Source organism: Miscanthus floridulus, chromosome 12 (genome assembly GCF_019320115.1).
Source record: "Miscanthus floridulus cultivar M001 chromosome 12, ASM1932011v1, whole genome shotgun sequence".
In the NCBI taxonomy this organism is placed as follows: domain Eukaryota; kingdom Viridiplantae; phylum Streptophyta; class Magnoliopsida; order Poales; family Poaceae; genus Miscanthus; species Miscanthus floridulus.
The window spans coordinates 45,503,455-45,527,885 of NC_089591.1; the positions used below are offsets into that span (position 1 = coordinate 45,503,455).

The 24,431-nt window shown below is 42.8% G+C and overlaps 2 protein-coding genes and 1 non-coding gene across 3 annotated transcripts; 1 reads left to right on the forward strand and 2 right to left on the reverse strand.

Moving 5' to 3' along the window:
* Window positions 1–1,309: 1,309 nt before the first annotated feature.
* LOC136495799 (uncharacterized) lies at window positions 1,310–4,404 on the forward strand. The gene is made up of 2 exons (XM_066491627.1): window positions 1,310–3,328; window positions 3,832–4,404. The coding sequence occupies exons 1-2, from the start codon at window positions 1,310–1,312 to the stop codon at window positions 4,402–4,404; spliced, it is 2,592 nt and encodes an 863-aa protein (XP_066347724.1).
* Window positions 4,405–20,606: 16,202 nt separating this feature from the next.
* On the reverse strand, window positions 20,607–20,678 carry TRNAQ-UUG (transfer RNA glutamine (anticodon UUG)). The gene has a single exon. It is a non-coding gene; the product is annotated as a tRNA-Gln (tRNA).
* A 243-nt stretch (window positions 20,679–20,921) lies between these two features.
* Window positions 20,922–24,190, reverse strand: LOC136497559 (uncharacterized). Its single transcript, XM_066493396.1, has 4 exons — window positions 24,019–24,190; window positions 23,678–23,863; window positions 22,054–22,164; window positions 20,922–21,314 (listed from the first exon to the last, which is right to left on the reverse strand). The coding sequence occupies exons 2-4, from the start codon at window positions 23,792–23,794 to the stop codon at window positions 21,090–21,092; spliced, it is 453 nt and encodes a 150-aa protein (XP_066349493.1). The 5' UTR covers window positions 23,795–23,863; window positions 24,019–24,190; the 3' UTR covers window positions 20,922–21,089.
* Window positions 24,191–24,431: the final 241 nt, after the last annotated feature.

The window sequence follows — 24,431 nt, forward strand, 5'->3', positions numbered from 1 at the left end:
TTCTGTAGGGGCCTGAGAGCATAGCACACAGCAATAATCCGGGAGAGACATGTTTCAGCGCTGAAGGAGCTCTCTTGTGCTTAACCTGTCCTTTAGGACTAACCAGAAAAAGATTTTTCTTTTATTTTGGCATGAGGAGCTCCACAGCCAATGAAATGCATGTATTGTCTTTAACACAAATTACAGAGCTACGTCCGGAAACATGTATTCAGAAAGCAAAAGGGGTCGCTCGAATTTCATGCTTTGGCAAAGATAAGAGGCAATGCTTTGGTGGTGTACTCGTGTGCCACTGTAGAGGGAGGAAGGCAGCAAGCAAGGAACCATATGCGTGAGCGTCTCTGAAAGAGCAAGATAGCTGCCGTGGTGCCTGACCATGCACAACAGTTAGTCATCAGTTACACAACTCTTCTGCCGTCCTTCGCCTCTCGAATCGCGATCTTCCGGCCGGCTTCCATCTGATTCTGATCTGAAGGAAGTGTGCATGGAATGAATGATGGGTTAGATTGGTGCTGCTTCCTTCCTTGGTCTTGGCCGGACGGGAAATCAGGTGCATGTGTGACTGCTCTATATTTGCATTAATTAATTTTCTCCCTGATCGATCAGCTCGTTAAGTCTGGTACTGACACTTGGATGGTGTCTGCGCCTGCAGCAGCTGGAGAGGGATCTTGATAGATTCAGTGGACTCTTATTTATGGGTTAGATCGGCTTCGTGTGCACCTTTGCTGTTTAATTTGTTTGGTCACTTGCAACAAGAGGAATTTCATCATGGAAACAGAGGTCCGCTACTACGACAAATTCACTTGACCATAAGCATTGGTACTTTTGATTCAAACAAGTTTTCAGACACCACTGCACTCTACTAGTAGCTGGAGTATATGCCCACCAAACATTTATTGAGTAATTCATACACCCTACCAGTACAAGAGCATGCATTCATATCGGATTATTTTGTTATTATTATTAACTGAAGCTGCAACGAATTGATGTTGCCTTACTTTGTTTCCTGCTTATTCCACTTCAGGTCATCAATGCAATAGACGTTTACCAAGCCAGAGAGCAGATACTTGATTATATAATTCTGCGCCACAGAGAGCAAAAGGTCATCTATTTTCCTGGTTGGAGTCAGAGTGGCTTTGGTGCGGCCCCGGTCCTCAGATCCATAGCACAAGAACTTCGATTGATCAAAGATAAGAAAACTCCTGCAGAACTATGCTTTGATAGGATAATTTACATAGACTGCTCTGCATGGGAAAGTAGAAGGGTGATGCAGAGAAAAATAGCAGAGGAGTTAGAATTTGACCTTGAAACAATGGCCATATTTGACAAGCAGGACGAGGAAGACTTCTTCAGTGGTAAGGACCATGGCTCTAGGGATATGTTAAGCAGAGTTTCAGAGGTAATTGACCAAACTGTGGGTCTCAGAAAAATTATGATGATTTTTCTTAATGGAAGTGATGATGAGGTGGACGTGAGCAGGTTCGGTATTAATCCTGAATACCGTGACCACACGATATTATGGGCATTCAATAGACGGTCTTTGCCCATGCATGACCACCGTCGTGAGATAGCAGACAAGCTAAGATACACTGACATTTATCTAAGTATGTATGCGGATGTCAACTTCTTTTCAAGTTCACTCCAATTTGCATTGCTGCGTGAAGAGGCCGCTAACATAGTGGCTCGCCATCCATGGATGCCAAGCATCGACATAACAATGGTAACTGAGTGTTGCCTGTATGAGTTATTCATGCAATATAGTTTTCACAGAGCCACAGGATTTGATTGGGCATCTCATGCTCCCAACTACTGGGTGTGCGATGGTATCATTAAAGGGGGCCTAACAAGGGAGATTAGTAGCACATTGCATCAGGAAATACATTGGGAGATCGATGCTGCCAGAATAATGTTTCGTAGCCTGATGAAAGATCCCGAGGCTCCATATTTTGTAGTCAAAGACCCCGAGGCTCCATTTTTTATAGCCGAAGACGGCATGCCCTTGTTAATAAAGAGGCCTTATCCTTGGATTTCTGTCACCTCAAAGAATCTGATAATACAGGAGGATACCAACAAAGCTATATTGGAAAGGGTATCTTCTTTGTTCATAGCACTTGGAAAGCCTGATGACCCGCAAGGCTTACCAGATGGTTTTCTTAAACACTGCAGCAATCTTGGAGTGCTAATTCTCTGTCGTTGTGCCTTCAGGTTTGTATCACCACCTTTCCTCTGGTGCCACGAGTTGAGATTCCTCGGGTTGAATCACTGCACACATGACAACACAAGTGAAGGAGAGAACAATGCAAAGTGGACATGGCTACAAAACCTATGGGTGCTTGACCTACGTTACACCGAATGGGGTGATATCTTATCTCAAGAAAAAATTGATAATATGGACAAGCTTAGGGAGCCGAATATTGAGGGATTCATGTGTTGGCAGTTGGCAGCTAGATTACATGGAAAATTGCTTTACCTCCAAAGACTTCGAATAATCAAACCTATGCACAAGGCAGATACATCAACTGACAGCAGCGGCTTATTTGTGGACAAGACAGAGCTGGAGATACTAGATTTGTCTGGAAACAGAGACATGAAAAACCTATCAATAAGCTCATCAACAGCAAGGAGCCTCCAGATGCTTATTCTTGATGGTTGTGATGTGCTAGAAAATGTTGTTGTGCCCGACGGGCTTCCCTCTTCCCTAAGGTCATTTAGCTTTGATGGATATGGACCGGCAACCCGCTGGACATCATCTTTTAAGCCGCCTCCAAAAATTTCAGAGCAGAAGCATAATTCTGATGCAGATGCAAGTGATGTCAAGACCTCCAAGATATCCCTGCAAGGCTGCACACAGTTGGAGAATTTGTTTGTACGCGGGCTGCCTAATCTTGAGGAGCTAGATCTTTCTGGAAGCGCAATCAAGGTACTTGACTTTGGAACTATGGTCGTAAATGTCCCGGGGCTCAAGCGGCTCATACTGCTGGGTTGTGAGCACCTCCGTGCCATAAAGTGGGGCACCGCTGATTCAGTGCGACAACTGAAGTTGCTATGTGTGGACGCACTACCATGGATGGCGCATGGATTTTGTCAGCCATGCCCTGTCAAGCATAAATCTTTCATATTGCAGTTGCATGCTACTCTTGCAGATGCGAGGTTCTCAAGGTCCTTGTGTGCTCTGTTTGCTCTGTGGTGTGGCTATAGATATGAAATAGTTCGTAATGATATTTATTTTAATATCCATGTCACCTCTTCATCTGGGTCTAGTGGGGGTGTTCAACTTGAAACCACCGGCGAGGAGATGATTGAACCCAGCAGTCAGCAACATCAAGTTCAAGTGACCATACTGTTACGAAGCAATCCGTTCATCAAGAAGAAGAACCAATAGGATTACAGAGATCCCATCCAACCAGATTAGTGACATGGATCAACCTTAGCCTTAGATCTAAATCCAACCATCAGTGTAATCTCTCCCTGTAATTACTGTAGTTTCGTACGGACTACTCCATCTTTCGGAACCGACATCACCGGGAGCGCTACCCGTTGGGAAGCCGCGTATCCGCGTCCCCGAACGGGCGTCTGACAACTCCCGTGGCGTCGCTTCAACCTGTATAAATTGTGAGATCGATCAATGGAAAAGGTTGGTTCGATTCATTCTTTCTCTCGATCACTACTGTTTTTAAACACGTTATCAGCACGCTCTGAGAATCGAGAGAAATTTTCGTCGAGAAAGGTGAGATGGATCCCGAAACCTCACCGTCGATCATGACCGCCATTCTCTTCGGAGTTCCCCTCACCCGCCGCGCTCCTCTGCTCCTCGACGCCGCACGCCTGGCGTAGAGCCGCGCCCAGCACCGTCGCGTCTTCGGCCGTCGCCGTCGCCGCGGCCGCCGCAGCCGCCGTCGCACTCGCCGTGGCCGCGACAACCGTCGCCGCCCTCGCCGTAGCCGCGGCAACCGCGCCCAGCGCCTCATCGCCAACAACGGCGCCCAGGCTTCAGGAGCGGTGCCGGCACCACCAGCGCCGGTCGCGACTCCACCGCCACCACCGCCGGCCGCGCCTGCAACTCCTCTTCGTCTGCCGTCGCCGACCCCAGGGTCCTTCACCCTGGTGGCCGGACCAAGGGACGGCCCAGCGCCGTACGCGTTCCAGCAGGCCGGCCAGTCCAGCGCCGTCACGGCTCCAGCAACCGTCCCGGCGGCAACCCCGGCGGGCCTGGCTCCAGCAACTCCTCCGTCGGTGTGGGCGCGTCGCGTCCGCCGCCGCCTGACCACCGAACCCGAGGAGTACAGCCCCGGCCTCCGCCCCGGCTCCTGGACTGCGACCTTCCAGAGGCTCTCCAATGGAGTCCTCCCCAACCGCTCCAATGGCGAGACTGGCCCCTCCGGCGAGGGGGGCTACTCGCCCAACTAAGCGACGAAACAGGACTGGAAGGAGGCGGAGGCAGCAATGGGAGACGACGGAACGACCGAGCAGCGAGTCGGAGTGGCTGGATGAGTTCTCAACCTTATCCCCGCTAATAATTTATTTGCGTCGTCCTGCCTTCACGTGTCGTATAGAAAATGTCGACATTGTGTGCTCATCCTAATAAAGCTGCCTCTTGCTTGTGGCGCATGTGACTTGTTTAGTAGTATATTCTAATTTGTGATTTGTGACTAAGTTTAGTACTAGTGACTACAGTTAGTATTATCAGCAGCCATTCACTTCAAATCCTTCGGGGGTTTTATCATGTAATTAGCGCTGCACATTGTGTCAGGACTCGGTTAAATGTTCAAAGTATTTGTTCGTGTGACAAATCCAATAGCATTTGTTCCTGTTACTATTTTATTGCAATTATTTATATTTGTATTTTTTGCAATACGACACAATTTTTAAGTCTACTTTAACTATGCAAAAGTTGAATACTTAAATAAATGTCACAATCACTTCACGTGTACCTTAAAGAAATAATATTGGATATTTTAAATTTATTTGCCTTTGCAAATAAATAATTTTTTTTATATGGTCTATATATTATGTCATCACATAATCATTACCTATAAAATGTTTCCAATATTTAAATTTCACATTAAATAAATCATTCTTGATTCAAATTTAATGTGCCATTTTACGGTTCACATTTAAGTTTTAAATTTTTACTTAAATATATTTTACATATATCTTACAACACATCAATTGCCTTACATTAAAACATTTATACAAATGTAGGCAAAATGTCCGAAGTTGTTGGCAAATTAAAAGACAAAGAATTTGACCAACTCGCACTTGATGGACATAATTTTCCAACATGGTCAATGGATCTCAAAGTTAGCCTCTCTTTACGGGGATTTTATCATGCCATTCTTCCACCAAAAGAGGGTACTTCGGCACCTGATGACAAAACTAAATATAGTGCCTTATACATCATAAGGGCTCATATACATCCAGACCTCAAGTCTGAATATTTGATGGAAGAAGATCCACGCACTTTGTGGAATGCTCTCAAACAACGCTATGAACAGCAAAAGGCAATTGTCTTACCTGAAGCTTTGCATGAATGGAACCATCTCCGTCTACAGGATTTTAAGACTGTTGGAGAATACAATCATGCAATTCACAAACTTTGTGCAAAACTCAAATTTTGTGAGAAAGAGCCTTCTGATGCGGACAAAATAGAGAAGACTTTGTCTACTATGATGCCTGCAGATAGAATCCTTCACCAACAATACCGTGAGCGAAATTTCCAAGTTTATTCTGAGTTAATTAATACTCTACTTCAGGCCGAACGGCATAATGAGATCCTTCTTTGGAACTCAAATAAACGCCCATTGGGTGCTGCCCCATTACCTGAAGTACACACAACCACTCAGAACACAAACAAACAGGATGGTGCCAACAGGAAACCATTCAGGAAATTCAAAAACAAAGGTAAAGGTAAAGGACAAGGTAACAATAACAAGCGCAAAAGAGAGCAAAAACCGCATGATTTTAACAAGGGTAAGGACATTCCTAAAAAGAATTTTGACAAATCCCAACTTTGTCAAAAATGTGGTTGTTACAGCCACATCACTAAGAAATGTCGTACCCCCCGTCACTTGGTTGACTTGTACTTAAAGTCCGTTGGTCGTGATCGCCCAAATCAAGGACGCAAGTACGAAGCTCATTTCAACTTCCAGAATGATGTTACGATGCAAGATGTTGCTCCGTACAACTTCACTAATGACATTAACATGGCAGAAGCTAGTTGCTCCAAAAGTGTCCCCAATACACTGAGCAACCACAAGACTCCACCACCTGCGGAAGACGACTTAATGGACACGGACAAGATGCTTGTAGAGTTTGCCTCTACTGACATGTTTGGAGATCTCAATTAGACTCCCATGGTCCCTAATTAGTACTATGTACTCATTATGTCCCGACAAAGTGTTGTAAATTATTGCTAAATATAGCAGTCTTGTAAATATTTGTGGCTTGTATGCTATATCCTATATATAGCACATATATGTACCAAGCACAATCGAAAATCAATAAAGTATGTATAATTATATATATATGTCATTCTCAGATTTTTAATTCTCTTTCATATATATAGATTTCTACGGGACAAATCCAATGGAGGAGGAAATGTGCCTTGTAGATAGTGGTACTACAAATTCTATACTAAGGGACACCAAATATTTCCTAACTCTAACTAAGAGACAAGGAAATGTCATAACAATCGCTGGACGCGATGCGACGATAGTAGGCTCTGGTTGCGCTACTATTACGCTCCCCATGGGTACTCAAATAACAATTGAGGATGCATTATTGTATCCCAATTCAACTCGTACCTTACTTAGCTATAGAGATATCCGTAAAAACGGATTTCACGTGGAAACACATGAAGAACATAAAGAGGAATTTCTCCTCTTAATTAAAGATACCGAACATGGCAAACAACTTCTTGAGAAAATTCCCTCTTTACCATCTGGAATATATTATACATACATCAGACCCGTACCACATGTTGCCTATAAAATAATTTTTTAGAATGTTAATGCATTCCAAACTTGGCATGATCGCCTTGGTCACCCTGGCATAGGGATGATGCGAAAAATTATAAACAATTCCCATGGTCACAACTTAGCTAATTCTAAGTTCCCAGAATCTTCTGATTTTACATGCACCGCATGTGCAACTGGGAAATTGATTTTAAGACCATCTTATCTTAAGATCAAAGCTGAACCACTTAAATTTCTTGAAAGAATTCAAGGAGATATTTGTGGTCCTATTACTCCATCATCTGGGTCATTCAAATATTTCATGGTTCTAATAGATGCATCTACACGATGGAATCACGTGTGCTTATTATCCACACGCAACCATGCTTTTGCCAAAATAATAGCTCAAGTTATTAGACTTAGAGCAAATCATCCTGAACATCAGATAAAATCTATTAGAATGGACAATGCTGCTGAATTTTCCTCAAAAGCTTTCAATGACTATTGCATGGCTCTAGGAATTCAAATTCAGCACTCAGTTCCATATGTCCATACTCAAAACGGCTTAGCAGAAGCTCTTATCAAAAGAGTTAAGCTAATAGCAAGACCACTATTGCAGAATTGTAATCTACCGACTTCATGTTGGGGTCATGCAGTCTTACACGCTGCTGACTTACTACAATTGCGACCAACTGCATATCATACTGCTTCCCCACTACAATTAGTACGTGGAAATCCACCGAGTATTTCCCATCTGCGGAAATACGGTTGCGCTGTATATGTACCGATTTCACCACCAAAGCGTACATCTATGGGTCCACACAGGAAATTAGGGATCTATGTCGGGTATCAATCTCCGTCGATCATTAAATACCTGGAGCCCCTTACAGGGGACCTATTCACGGCCCGATACGCTGACTGTATCTTCAATGAGGATCATTTCCCGGCATTAGGGGGAGATTACAAGTACCAAAATCAATGCCCGGAAATAAATTGGGATGCACAAGACATCTCCACTCATGATCCACGTACACAAGAATCTGAACTTCAAGTTCAGAAAATCATAAATTTGCAAAACATAGCAAATAATCTGCCAGACGCATTTACTGATTATAAAGGTGTCACTAAATCCTATCATCCTGCTAGGAATGTGCCTGAAAGAATAGAGGTACCAAATAAAACTATTCAACTCCCACCTTCGAAACCGGTTCTAGGTAAGAGGGGGAGAAGTAAGGCTATCAATCAGGATGTGGCTCCTAAACGCCAAAGGAAACAGGATAACAAAAATTCTAAATCAGTAAATGTGACACAACAACAAGTTGTGGGACACCAAGTGAATAAACAAAATTCACATCCCACATCAACAGTGCACTCAATACCTGATGTTGGGACATCGGAACACCCTGACGCTATCGTATTGGGAAATAACGAACCGTCACGAGGGGTACAAGAAATTTCCATAAACTACATTGATTCTGGAGAATCATATGACCGAAAGACTACAATTGTCGACATATACTTTGCCAAAACAATTGCCAAAATTATCCAAACTGATCTAGATCCCAAGACCATGGCAGAGTGCATAAAGCGCTCGGACTGGAACAAATGGAAAGAAGCAATTCAAGCAGAGTTAGCCTCGCTCACAAAAAGAAAGGTATTCTCATCAGCAATACCTACACCTTCACAAATCTTCCCTGTGGGATTTAAATGGGTTTTCGTCCGAAAACGGAATGAAAATAATGAGGTGGTGAGATACAAAGCGAGACTTGTAGCACAAGGGTTCACGCAGAGACCTGGCATTGATTTCAATGAAACATACTCTCCAGTTATGAGTGGAATAACTTTCCGATATTTAATAGCATTGGCAGTTCAAAATCATCTATCTATGCAGTTGATGGATGTAGTGACAGCATATTTATATGGGTCACTTGATTCGGACATTTACATGAAGGTTCCCGATGGAATTCCTATTCCGAATCCTAAAGCAAGTCGCGCCACATATTGTGTGAAACTTAATAAGTCATTATATGGCTTAAAACAGTCAGGACGGATGTGGTACAACCGACTGAGTGAATTCCTATTACAAAAGGGATACACCAATAACGATGATTGTCCATGTGTCTTCATAAAGAAATCCCAAACAGGGTTCTGTATTATATCCGTATATGTGGATGATTTAAATATCATTGGCAACCCACATGATATCAATGAAGCACGCAATCTCTTAAAGACGGAATTTGAGATGAAGGATTTAGGTCAAACTAAATTTTGCTTGGGTTTACAAATCGAGCACCTTCACTCAGGAATATTAGTGCATCAATCTGCCTATATCCAGAAAATACTAGAGAAATTTAATATGCATAAATCATATCCATCCAAAACTCCCATGGTTATTCGGACTCTAGACATGGAGAAAGATCCATTTAGACCAAAGAACAAAGATGAAGAGGTACTGGGGCCCGAGGTCCCATATCTCAGTGTCATTGGAGCACTAATGTATCTTGCAAATCAAACTAGACCTGACATTGCATTTGCAGTAAATTTACTGGCTAGATATAGTGCTACTCCAACTAAACGTCATTGGACGGGAGCCAAACAAATCTTGCGATATCTCAATGGCACCAAAGATCTTGGATTATTTTTCCAAAGAAACCAAGATTCAACTGTAATTGGATACACTGATGCTGGCTATTTATCTGATCCCTATAATGGCCTATCCCAGACAGGCTTTGTATTCCTATATGGAGGAACAGCTATATCATGGAAGTCATCTAAACAGACTTTAGTAACAACTTCCACAAATCATTGTGAAATTGTTGCACTATATGAAGCATCACGGGAGTGTGTATGGCTCCGCAGAATGATTAATCACATACAGCAATCTAGTGGGATTGGTCCCATTGAATCACCCACAATTATCTATGAAGATTGTTTAAAAACAGTAGTGATCGAGAGAAAGAATGAATCGAACCAACCTTTTCCATTGATCGATCTCACAATTTATACAGGTTGAAGCGACGCCACGGGAGTTGTCAGACGCCCGTTCGGGGACGCGGATACGCGGCTTCCCAACGGGTAGCGCTCCCGGTGATGTCGGTTCCGAAAGATGGAGTAGTCCGTACGAAACTACAGTGATTACAGGGAGAGATTACACTGATGGTTGGATTTAGATCTAAGGCTAAGGTTGATCCATGTCACTAATCTGGTTGGATGGGATCTCTGTAATCCTATTGGTTCTTCTTCTTGATGAACGGATTGCTTCGTAACACTCCCCCTGATCGCATCTAGTCTTGAGATCAAATAATATCTTCAGGGCCTCTAAAAACCTTGTAGGAAAAATATGAGGTGCTATATTGTTGATATGTCATTAAACTCCTCAAAAACCCAGTGGGGAAAAATCAGGAGAAATGATATGACATATTTTTAGATTATTGTCCATTGTAAACTTATACGGAAAAAAAAAAACTTTATAGGAAAAATCCATAATTTAGTTTAGAACAATATAATGGTCTATGGGCAATGTCCTCCTCCAAAACCACGTGGGAAAATATGAGGAAGAGAATGCCTTTGATATTCCCCTTAAAAACCTCTTGTGAGAAAATAGGAAATATGACATATTATATATTAGATATTGCCTCATTAAAAACCTTTTATGAGAAAGTTTTTTTGTAAAAACTCATAATAGGAAAAGAGTGCAATATAATATTTAACACAAATGATTATTTTCAGAGATTATCTCCCCCTGAAACTTGCAAGTCTTTAAGTCGTCGCATACCAATACTATGAACAAAATTTTGGAACATGGGACCTGGTAATGACTTAGTGAATAAATCTGCAAGATTATCACAAGACTTTGTTTGCAAGATTTTTATTTCTCCATTCTTTTGTAATTCATGAGGATAAAATAATTTGGGAGAAATATGTTTAGTTATATTGCTTTTGATATAACCTGTTTCCATTTGTGTAATACAAGCAGCATTATCTTCATAGATAATTGTGGGTGATTCAATGGGACCAATCCCACTAGATTGATGTATGTGATTAATCATTCTGCGGAGCCATACACACTCCCGTGATGCTTCATATAGTGCAACAATTTCACAATGATTTGTGGAAGTTGTTACTAAAGTCTGTTTAGATGACTTCCATGATATAGCTGTTCCTCCATATAGGAATACAAAGCCTGTCTGGGATAGGCCATTATAGGGATCAGATAAATAGCCAGCATCAGTGTATCCAATTACAGTTGAATCTTGGTTTCTTTGGAAAAATAATCCAAGATCTTTGGTGCCATTGAGATATCGCAAGATTTGTTTGGCTCCCGTCCAATGACGTTTAGTTGGAGTAGCACTATATCTAGCCAGTAAATTTACTGCAAATGCAATGTCAGGTCTAGTTTGATTTGCAAGATACATTAGTGCTCCAATGACACTGAGATATGGGACCTCGGGCCCCAGTACCTCTTCATCTTTGTTCTTTGGTCTAAATGGATCTTTCTCCATGTCTAGAGTCCGAATAACCATGGGAGTTTTGGATGGATATGATTTATGCATATTAAATTTCTCTAGTGTTTTCTGGATATAGACAGATTGATGCACTAATATTCCTGAGTGAAGGTGCTCGATTTGTAAACCCAAGCAAAATTTAGTTTGACCTAAATCCTTCATCTCAAATTCCGTCTTTAAGAGATTGCGTGCTTCATTGATATCATGTGGGTTGCCAATGATATTTAAATCATCCACATATACGGATATAATACAGAACCCTGTTTGGGATTTCTTTATGAAGACACATGGACAATCATCGTTATTGGTGTATCCCTTTTGTAATAGGAATTCACTCAGTCGGTTGTACCACATCCGTCCTGACTGTTTTAAGCCATATAGTGACTTATTAAGTTTCACACAATATGTGGCGCGACTTGCTTTAGGATTCGGAATAGGAATTCCATCGGGAACCTTCATGTAAATGTCCGAATCAAGTGACCCATATAAATATGCTGTCACTACATCCATCAACTGCATAGATAGATGATTTTGAACTGCCAATGCTATTAAATATCGGAAAGTTATTCCACTCATAACTGGAGAGTATGTTTCATTGAAATCAATGCCAGGTCTCTGCGTGAACCCTTGTGCTACAAGTCTCGCTTTGTATCTCACCACCTCATTATTTTCATTCCGTTTTTGGACGAAAACCCATTTAAATCCCACAGGGAAGATTTGTGAAGGTGTAGGTATTGCTGATGAGAATACCTTTCTTTTTGTGAGCGAGGCTAACTCTGCTTGAATTGCTTCTTTCCATTTGTTCCAGTCCGAGCGCTTTATGCACTCTGCCATGGTCTTGGGATCTGGATCAGTTTGGATAATTTCGGCAATTGTTTTGGCAAAGTATATGTCGACAATTGTAGTCTTTCGGTCATATGATTCTCCAGAATCAATGTAGTTTATGGAAATTTCTTGTACCCCTCGTGACGGTTCGTTATTTCCCAATACGATAGCGTCAGGGTGTTCCGATGTCCCAACATCAGGTATTGAGTGCACTGTTGATGTGGGATGTGAATTTTGTTTATTCACTTGGTGTCCCACAACTTGTTGTTGTGTCACATTTACTGATTTAGAATTTTTGTTATCCTGTTTCCTTTGGCGTTTAGGAGCCACATCCTGATTGATAGCCTTACTTCTCCCCCTCTTACCTAGAACCGGTTTCGAAGGTGGGAGTTGAATAGTTTTATTTGGTACCTCTATTCTTTCAGGCACATTCCTAGCAGGATGATAGGATTTAGTGACACCTTTATAATCAGTAAATGCGTCTGGCAGATTATTTGCTATGTTTTGCAAATTTATGATTTTCTGAACTTGAAGTTCAGATTCTTGTGTACGTGGATCATGAGTGGAGATGTCTTGTGCATCCCAATTTATTTCCGGCATTGATTTTGGTACTTGTAATCTCCCCCTAATGCCGGGAAATGATCCTAATTGAAGATACAGTCAGCGTATCGGGCCGTGAATAGGTCCCCTGTAAGGGGCTCCAGGTATTTAATGATCGACGGAGATTGATACCCGACATAGATCCCTAATTTCCTGTGTGGACCCATAGATGTACGCTTTGGTGGTGAAATCGGTACATATACAGCGCAACCGTATTTCCGCAGATGGGAAATACTCGGTGGATTTCCACGTACTAATTGTAGTGGGGAAGCAGTATGATATGCAGTTGGTCGCAATTGTAGTAAGTCAGCAGCGTGTAAGACTGCATGACCCCAACATGAAGTCGGTAGATTACAATTCTGCAATAGTGGTCTTGCTATTAGCTTAACTCTTTTGATAAGAGCTTCTGCTAAACCGTTTTGAGTATGGACATATGGAACTGAGTGCTGAATTTGAATTCCTAGAGCCATGCAATAGTCATTGAAAGCTTTTGAGGAAAATTCAGCAGCATTGTCCATTCTAATAGATTTTATCTGATGTTCAGGATGATTTGCTCTAAGTCTAATAACTTGAGCTATTATTTTGGCAAAAGCATGGTTGCGTGTGGATAATAAGCACACGTGATTCCATCGTGTAGATGCATCTATTAGAACCATGAAATATTTGAATGACCCAGATGATGGAGTAATAGAACCACAAATATCTCCTTGAATTCTTTCAAGAAATTTAAGTGGTTCAGCTTTGATCTTAAGATAAGATGGTCTTAAAATCAATTTCCCAGTTGCACATGCGGTGCATGTAAAATCAGAAGATTCTGGGAACTTAGAATTAGCTAAGTTGTGACCATGGGAATTGTTTATAATTTTTCGCATCATCCCTATGCCAGGGTGACCAAGGCGATCATGCCAAGTTTGGAATGCATTAACATTCTGAAAAATTATTTTATAGGCAACATGTGGTACGGGTCTGATGTATGTATAATATATTCCAGATGGTAAAGAGGGAATTTTCTCAAGAAGTTGTTTGCCATGTTCGGTATCTTTAATTAAGAGGAGAAATTCCTCTTTATGTTCTTCATGTGTTTCCACGTGAAATCCGTTTTTACGGATATCTCTATAGCTAAGTAAGGTACGAGTTGAATCGGGATACAATAATGCATCCTCAATTGTTATTTGAGTACCCATGGGGAGCGTAATAGTAGCGCAACCAGAGCCTACTATCGTCGCATCGCGTCCAGCGATTGTTATGACATTTCCTTGTCTCTTAGTTAGAGTTAGGAAATATTTGGTGTCCCTTAGTATAGAATTTGTAGTACCACTATCTACAAGGCACATTTCCTCCTCCATTGGATTTGTCCCGTAGAAATCTATATATATGAAAGAGAATTAAAAATCTGAGAATGACATATATATATAATTATACATACTTTATTGATTTTCGATTGTGCTTGGTACATATATGTGCTATATATAGGATATAGCATACAAGCCACAAATATTTACAAGACTGCTATATTTAGCAATAATTTACAACACTTTGTCGGGACATAATGAGTACATAGTACTAATTAGGGACCATGGGAGTCTAATTGAGATCTCCAAACATGTCAGTAGAGGCAAACTCTACAAGCATCTTGTCCGTGTCCATTAAGTCGTCTTCCGCAGGTGGTGGAGTCTTGTGGTTGCTCAGTGTATTGGGGACACTTTTGGAGCAACTAGCTTCTGCCATGTTAATGTCATTAGTGAAGTTGTACGGAGCAACATCTTGCATCATAACATCATTCTGGAAGTTGAAATGAGCTTCGTACTTGCGTCCTTGATTTGGGCGATCACGACCAACGGACTTTAAGTACAAGTCAACCAAGTGACGGGGGGTACGACATTTCTTAGTGATGTGGCTGTAACAACCACATTTTTGACAAAGTTGGGATTTGTCAAAATTCTTTTTAGGAATGTCCTTACCCTTGTTAAAATCATGCGGTTTTTGCTCTCTTTTGCGCTTGTTATTGTTACCTTGTCCTTTACCTTTACCTTTGTTTTTGAATTTCCTGAATGGTTTCCTGTTGGCACCATCCTGTTTGTTTGTGTTCTGAGTGGTTGTGTACTTCAGGTAATGGGGCAGCACCCAATGGGCGTTTATTTGAGTTCCAAAGAAGGATCTCATTATGCCGTTCGGCCTGAAGTAGAGTATTAATTAACTCAGAATAAACTTGGAAATTTCGCTCACGGTATTGTTGGTGAAGGATTCTATCTGCAGGCATCATAGTAGACAAAGTCTTCTCTATTTTGTCCGCATCAGAAGGCTCTTTCTCACAAAATTTGAGTTTTGCACAAAGTTTGTGAATTGCATGATTGTATTCTCCAACAGTCTTAAAATCCTGTAGACGGAGATGGTTCCATTCATGCAAAGCTTCAGGTAAGACAATTGCCTTTTGCTGTTCATAGCGTTGTTTGAGAGCATTCCACAAAGTGCGTGGATCTTCTTCCATCAAATATTCAGACTTGAGGTCTGGATGTATATGAGCCCTTATGATGTATAAGGCACTATATTTAGTTTTGTCATCAGGTGCCGAAGTACCCTCTTTTGGTGGAAGAATGGCATGATAAAATCCCCGTAAAGAGAGGCTAACTTTGAGATCCATTGACCATGTTGGAAAATTATGTCCATCAAGTGCGAGTTGGTCAAATTCTTTGTCTTTTAATTTGCCAACAACTTCGGACATTTTGCCTACATTTGTATAAATGTTTTAATGTAAGGCAATTGATGTGTTGTAAGATATATGTAAAATATATTTAAGTAAAAATTTAAAACTTAAATGTGAACCGTAAAATGGCACATTAAATTTGAATCAAGAATGATTTATTTAATGTGAAATTTAAATATTGGAAACATTTTATAGGTAATGATTATGTGATGACATAATATATAGACCATATAAAAAAAATTATTTATTTGCAAAGGCAAATAAATTTAAAATATCCAATATTATTTCTTTAAGGTACACGTGAAGTGATTGTGACATTTATTTAAGTATTCAACTTTTGCATAGTTAAAGTAGACTTAAAAATTGTGTCGTATTGCAAAAAATACAAATATAAATAATTGCAATAAAATAGTAACAGGAACAAATGCTATTGGATTTGTCACACGAACAAATACTTTGAACATTTAACCGAGTCCTGACACAATGTGCAGCGCTAATTACATGATAAAACCCCCGAAGGATTTGAAGTGAATGGCTGCTGATAATACTAACTGTAGTCACTAGTACTAAACTTAGTCACAAATCACAAATTAGAATATACTACTAAACAAGTCACATGCGCCACAAGCAAGAGGCAGCTTTATTAGGATGAGCACACAATGCCGACATTTTCTGTACGACACGTGAAGGCAGGACGACGCAAATAAATTATTAGCGGGGATAAGGTTGAGAACTCATCCAGCCACTCCGACTCGCTGCTCGGTCGTTCCGTCGTCTGCCATTGCTGCCTCCGCCTCCTTCCAGTCCTGCTTCGTCGCTTAGTTGGGCGAGTAGCCCCCCTCACCGGAGGGGCCAGTCTCGCCATTGGAGCGGTTGGGGAGGACTCCATTGGAGAGCCTCTGGAAGGTCGCAGTCCAGGAGCCGGGGCGGAGGCCGGGGCTGTACTCCTCGGGTTCGGTGGTCAGGCGGTGGCGGACGCGACGCGCCCACACCGACGGAGGAGTTGCTGGAGCCAGGCCCGCCGGGGTTGCCGCCGGGACGGTTGCTGGAGCCGTGACGGCGCTGGACCGGCCGGCCTGCTGGAACGCGTACGGCGCTGGGCCGTCCCTTGGTCCGGCCACCAGGGTGAAGGACCCTGGGGTCGGCGACGGCAGACGAAGAGGAGTTGCAGGCGCGGCCGGCGGTGGTGGCGGTGGAGTCGCGACCGGCGCTGGTGGTGCCGGCACCGCTCCTGAAGCCTGGGCGCCGTTGTTGGCGATGAGGCGCTGGGCGCGGTTGCCGCGGCTACGGCGAGGGCGGCGACGGTTGTCGCGGCCACGGCGAGTGCGACGGCGGCTGCGGCGGCCGCGGCGACGGCGACGGCCGAAGACGCGACGGTGCTGGGCGCGGCTCTCCGCCAGGCGTGCGGCGTCGAGGAGCAGAGGAGCGCGGCGGGTGAGGGGAACTCCGAAGAGAATGGCGGTCATGATCGACGGTGAGGTTTCGGGATCCATCTCACCTTTCTCGACGAAAATTTCTCTCGATTCTCAGAGCGTGCTGATAACGTGTTTAAAAACAGTAGTGATCGAGAGAAAGAATGAATCGAACCAACCTTTTCCATTGATCGATCTCACAATTTATACAGGTTGAAGCGACGCCACGGGAGTTGTCAAACGCCCGTTCGGGGACGCGGATACGCGGCTTCCCAACGGGTAGCGCTCCCGGTGATGTCGGTTCCGAAAGATGGAGTAGTCCGTACGAAACTACAGTGATTACAGGGAGAGATTACACTGATGGTTGGATTTAGATCTAAGGCTAAGGTTGATCCATGTCACTAATCTGGTTGGATGGGATCTCTGTAATCCTATTGGTTCTTCTTCTTGATGAACGGATTGCTTCGTAACAAAGATAATGCTGCTTGTATTACACAAATGGAAACAGGTTATATCAAAAGCAATATAACTAAACATATTTCTCCCAAATTATTTTATCCTCATGAATTACAAAAGAATGGAGAAATAAAAATCTTGCAAACAAAGTCTTGTGATAATCTTGCAGATTTATTCACTAAGTCATTACCAGGTCCCATGTTCCAAAATTTTGTTCATAGTATTGGTATGCGACGACTTAAAGACTTGCAAGTTTCAGGGGGAGATAATCTCTGAAAATAATCATTTGTGTTAAATATTATATTGCACTCTTTTCCTATTATGAGTTTTTACAAAAAACTTTCTCATAAAAGGTTTTTAATGAGGCAATATCTAATATATAATATGTCATATTTCCTATTTTCTCACAAGAGGTTTTTAAGGGGAATATCAAAGGCATTCTCTTCCTCATATTTTCCCACGTGGTTTTGGAGGAGGACATTGCCCATAGACCATTATATTGTTCTAAACTAAATTATGGATTTTTCCTATAAAGTTTTTTTTTTTCCGTATAAGTTTACAATGGACAATAATCTAAAAATATGTCATATCATTTCTCCTGATTTTTCCCCACTGGGTTTTTGAGGAGTTTAATGACATATCAACAATATAGCACCTCATATTTTTCCTACAAGGTTTTTAGAGGCCCTGAAGATATTATTTGATCTCAAGACTGGATGCGATCAGGGGGAGTGTTACGAAGCAATCCGTTCATCAAGAAGAAGAACCAATAGGATTACAGAGATCCCATCCAACCAGATTAGTGACATGGATCAACCTTAGCCTTAGATCTAAATCCAACCATCAGTGTAATCTCTCCCTGTAATCACTGTAGTTTCGTACGGACTACTCCATCTTTCGGAACCGACATCACCGGGAGCGCTACCCGTTGGGAAGCCACGTATCCGCGTCCCCGAACGGGCGTCTGACAACTCCCGTGGCGTCGCTTCAACCTGTATAAATTGTGAGATCGATCAATGGAAAAGGTTGGTTCGATTCATTCTTTCTCTCGATCACTACTGTTTTTAAACACATACATGTATAGTGATGCATTTTTCAAAACTGGTGCTGCCCCAATGTTAATCTTCCCACGACCTCCGAAACAGCCATTGGATCACCACATCGAGATTAGTGATGGGAGCCGTGGTTTGGATAGTGAAATGGAACGTTATTCTCTGGATGACGGTTTAGCTGGGATAATGAGATTATATGCTAGTTCCCTGCATTTGCACGATGCCTCTACTAGCGCTGGTATGTCTGCAGAGTGCAGGGCAACTAAAGTGGTGTCGCATTGAGAGATGTCCTAGACACGGTCTTTCCTGAAGAGCAATGGGGGCATGAAAACGAACTACAGACCATTTGGGCATCACATCTGCTGATGGCACGCTGCATCTGGAGCGAAGGTTCTCGGTCAACTTCTTCATTCTGGAATCTACAACATCTGCACTTGCGCTCCTGTCCAAGGCTCCAGTTCGTGCTACCGGTGTGGGTCGCCTCCTTCCCCAACCTGGAGACCCTCCACATCATCCACTGCGGCAACCTCACGCACGTCTTCGTGCTGGACAACAAGTACCCAGAGAAGATATGTGTCCAAGGACTACCGTTCCTGAAGCTGACCACCATCCACCTGCACGACCTGCCGAAGCTGCAGGAGATATCCGAGGTCTAGATGCTCGCGCCTTCCGACCATGGCGGCGCGCGAGCCAGGCGTGAAGAAGACGACCGTCGAGATCGAGAAGGACGTGTGGGACTCGCTGGAGTGGGACGGGCTGGCCGCCGGCCACCACCCCGACCTCTTCGAGCAGCCCGCGCACTCGCGCTACTACAGGCGGAGCCATCTCCTCAGAGGCACCGTGCTCAGGTACGTTCATTCTTAATTAATCTCACGTGCTCTGCGTAATGATTGATTGGTGGACAAAATAATCCATCCCGCTATTTATTTAACTCTGTTTGTTGTGTGTAAACTCACTCGCCATTAGTATAACTCTGCCTCTTGCTTACATTGCCTAGGTGAATCCTGCCTCTTCTACGGCTGGTGGGCCTGGTGTGCAAGATCAGTGTCTCGATGCTGATGCTGATTTGGTTCACGGCGTACGTACGTGCGCCTGTTGCTGATTATGTTTGTTGGATTTGGATACCCCTCCTTCAGCTGCTTCCTGCTACCTTTGGTCGAGTTTGTTGTGCATGAAGAGGTACGGGCCTCTGGTTGGCTCCTGCCTGTGCTGATGGCCGGGTTGGCCTATATATCTGTTGCTGCTGCGTGCTTTCTGCTTTGCAATAAATCCCGGCCTGGATTTGTGGCTGCGCGCGTGTTGCGCTCAGGTTCCGCCGGTGCGTGTGGATTGCGAGTTTGGATTGATGAAGCAGCAGCTGGGTGTGCATGCAGACCTAATCCTGCTGCATGTGTGATTGTGTGTGTTTGATTTCGTGTGGTTTGGTGAGTGCCTGCTACCCTGCTGGAGACGGAGTAGCTTTTGAATAACCAGCGGCTGCGTCTGTGTGCGCGCGCCTGCGTGCACCTGTTGTGGCTGCTCTGAGCTTGTTTCATGTTGGTATATATGCAGTCTCTGATGAACCAATAGGCAGCTGGTTGTGTGCTTGCCTGATACCGCTGGCGGCTGCTGTGATTTGTGAACAATATTAAGCTATGATATATATCAAGCTTGTACTGGGTGTCATTTATTCTTGGGAGCATCGGTGGCCGCATGTTTCAGTGTCTATGTTCCAATTGGCAAAAGAGATTGATAAGGCTCTGTTATTGTTACGTAGCACTTGTTTTAACAAAAAAAGAGCTGACTTGTGCCGCAACACTCAAATGCCATCACACGCGTAGCACATGTTCTTGCTTGAGTTGCGATGCACTCAAATCCTCTGCCCAAATGCCTTTTTCCCTGTGAGTCCATATAGCTCTTGCTAAAAGGAAAAAACCGTTTCCATATTTCATTCCATTTTACACGAACAACCAGTTGTCCATCGCCTTAATGATCCTTAACAGAAGAAGAAAAAACAAAGGAACAACAACAGAAGGATCCAGAGTCCAGTGGATCGATCACCACTCATCAGCGAGCTTAATCAGACTACGCATATATAACACAAAAAACACAATGTAAAAAAAAGGTCCCACCGGGATTCGAACCCAGGTCGCCAGATTCAAAGTCTGGACTGCTAACCACTACACTATGGAACCAATTGATGTCAAATTTTGTACTTAAATTCTTATAATCCAGAGAAGTTCCAGAGAAAACAGGTTTCCCTTCCCTGAGTAAAGCAAAATCATCACAACCAACAGCGCTTGCAAAATTCATCAACCCCTCGGAAAAATTAACTGACACAGCACCTCAACATACTTGCTGTAGACTGAGGTAACATGTTAATGGACAGAACACATTATGGCGCAAAACAAAGCTTCTGTGGGTATTAAAACAAGAAAAGGAAGAAGCAGCCCGATAGCCTTTGATAAGCACAAAATTGGCGATTGTCTCATTGTTAGTACACACTTAAAACCTAGCCCATAGCACATATGCAAATAGTATGCACATGCACAATAACTTCGCTCAAAAAAAAGAGGAACAATACCTAGCATCTATTTTACAGTTTCTTATTTCGGTGGGATTTCAGCCACTTTTTCACCCACTTTAGTATCATTAGACTTGACGCTTGCAGCCTCAGCTCTTTTCATTGTGATTTCTCTTTGCATTTTTATTTGTTCCTGCATAACTTTTGCCATCTCCTTCGTTTGCTTTTCCTCTTTCTCCAACTGCAGATCCGCTATGATTTTAGCATTCTTGTCAATTGGTTTAAAATATTCATCTATAGCAGCTTCCTGAAAATTATGATAAAAAAAAGTTAGAAAGTTATTGCAAATGGTTGTGAATAAGACAGGAAGCATCAGTCTTAGTGTCACCAGAAACCTGAACTGAACAATTAGTCTACTGTATTTGGCCTCTTTGGAATATAATAAATTAATGTCTCATGAACAGCTGTAACTATTTGGCAGGAACGGAATAGACGAACTTTCCAAAAATAATTCTATGCAGCCAAGTCAAGTCGCGATACTCTGCAAACATGATATTCGGCAATTTCAGTTGGCAACGAAACCGATTGTTACGGATGGTTAGTTGCTTAGTTTCTTTTGGTCTGGGCGTTTCAGTATTTTCTTTTTCAGTGGTTTTAGTAGTTTCAGTTGGTTCTGTGCTTTGTCCAGGCGTTGTCAGTGGCTTGTTTCGGCTTCGTTCTCAGGGGAAATGATGCCTCTGTGTCCGTCCCAGGGGTCTCAGTTGTAGTTTACCGGACAGAGGCCATTTGTTTCCCCTTTCTGTACTTATTTTTATTTTCCCTCGTCTAATATAATTTCGGCAAAGCTCTTGCCGCCTTTCTAAAAAAAAGAACAGCTGCATTGTTTTCTGGGTGCCAACAGTATGATAGAAAATATTTGCCCAATCGTCTCTCACTGATGTCAGCACAAATGAATTCATTTATTCAGAAACTAATAGTTTTCTTGTAAAATTCTGTGTACATTTCCCATGCAAGCAATGAATCAATTTTTTGCGACTTAAACTTACAGCTTCGTCAAGGTGCTGATTTAGAGCTTGCATCTGCTGAACCACTTGACGAACCTCCGATAAGATAACTTGTTCTGGCTGTTTCCGCAGCTCCTCCTTTCTAGCTTGTGCCTGAATGAATGATAGCAAAAACAAAGAGATTAAACTTTTACCATGAGGGCTGAGGGATTTGTAAATTCTCTGCATATAAAAAGGAGAAGTGAGCACAGCACTTCGCCCCATCGTATATATAGACGAGACTAAGAAGATGAAGAGCTTGTTCTTTTTTTTTTTTGTATCTTCAACAATCAACAGACAGCCTTACACCATTTTCCTAATTACCTCTCACAGGACAGCTCTAGAATACCACTTTCCTTCCACTGTAAATGAAATAGTTTTTGGAACAGACCACTGATTTGCATGACATAAAGGTGCTACTACTTGCTAACATTGTAGCAATAGTATCATATATATGTTTCACTAGGTGATGGTACAACATCATTGGTATAAATAAACTCAGAACTTTGTTGGCTCAATATTTAGGTTGCTAAAATGTTGAGGTACAAAACAGTAACATGAATAATAAGAACTGTGATACATTAAACCTCACTAAAAGACAATACAAGTGGACAGGTGGTAAAATACTTGCAACATGTTTCTGACAACAATGGCAATTAACGAGTTAAACCACTAAATAGTCCACAAGGTAGTCTGTTGTAACACCAAGATCAAAGAGGAAACCACATGGTTTTCCTATAAAATTACATCATTTAACAAAAAAAAACGTTGGAAGTTATCTGGGTTGTACCACGTAATGAAGCTACATTTGACAGTATTCTGAAGTACTCAGTCATAAGAGTAACTGATGTTGTCAACCAATGATCAACCATTATGTAGGGGAAAATATGGCAATAACAATCATTTCTAAATCGATAATGATGTAACAATCGGTTATCCTCAACAGTAAGAACTAGATAGAAGTTGAAATGCATGGGATATCGATCAATCAATTTGATGGAAAAAAAAGGGAGACTTTCGAGGCAAGCACCTGTAGCTACTACTATTTTCGCACACATGAACAATCAAAAAGGGAAACACACACGCATATGGGTTTCACACTAAACTACTAAAGCAGCAGAATTTTGAAACAATAAGCACAAAACCTGTAGTAAAATGGTGTTTTCATCCACAGCCATGAAAATCAGCTAAACAAGAATGTCACAACTTCAATTGGTACAGGTAATGGCAATTACACCACAGAACCTCTACTGAAAGCAGGGGCGGATCTGCACCCGGGCTCGAGGGGCTCCAGCCCTGGTCAAACCCAAAACAAAGTGACTACTACTACTATTTTTTCTTCCTCAACAGCCCATCAAAACTCTGGCCTAGAAGGCCCAGTCAGATGCCCTAACGCTCAGCGCCCCGCCCCCCCCCCCCCCCCCCCCCCCCCCCCCCCTCTTGCCTCGTTTCTGGATCCGCCAGCCACTGAACAAAACAAGAGCACATGTGGACAACTAGAAGATTTGGTATCATGCACTTAGAAAGCATAAATGGTTACTTTTACCAAGAAATGTTTCCACAATTAAAGGCCATTTAGGCACTACAACATTATCCATGCAATTCGTGGGGAAAAAAAAACACTTGCCATCTCGAGGCGCTTCTGCAGCTGCAGCCTGTAGGACCGGATCCTCCTCTCCTCGTGACCAGACATCACCCGCACGATGAACCATACCTTCCGCCCGAATTGCAACAACTTGTCCATCTCCTCCGTCAACGGGAGCTCGCACGCAACCCCAAGCAGCTCGGGGCCTCGAATAGATGGGCCTTGTCGCTAGGAATAGGAAGAAGGGCCAAATGGATCCATGGTGGATGGGTCGGATTAGATAAGCAAACAAATCCGCAAATAACTGAACGGAGAGAAAGAAAATAGATCTGACGGACGAACGAACAAACTACAACAGTGCAGGATAAGGTTTTTACACGTACCAACGAATGGACAGAGGCGGAGCCACCACTAGCGAGCTAGGGCGGCCGCCCTAGGGCCGGGCACCCCTACGCCACACCCCAAGAGCCGAGGTTGAAGACGACGGCGACAATGCTCGCTGATCCCGTTCAATTCGAGTTGAGACGAGGCGGAGATGGAGAATGGAGAGCGTCGTGGGCCTAGCGCCTTACACTGGGTCGCGGCCCAACATACAGCCTTTTCTCTGCCAACCCATACAGTAGTTAGCTATTCACTGTTAATACATGATTTATTTGTCTCTCTCATAAAATTTTTCGGTTCTTATATCTAAGCCGGCTATAAGCTTACAGCCTGCTTCTCTTCTCTTCTCTTCTCCACCTCAATATTCAGCCGGCTTACAGCGTGCTATTATACTTGCTCTAAGGGTGGGCACCGC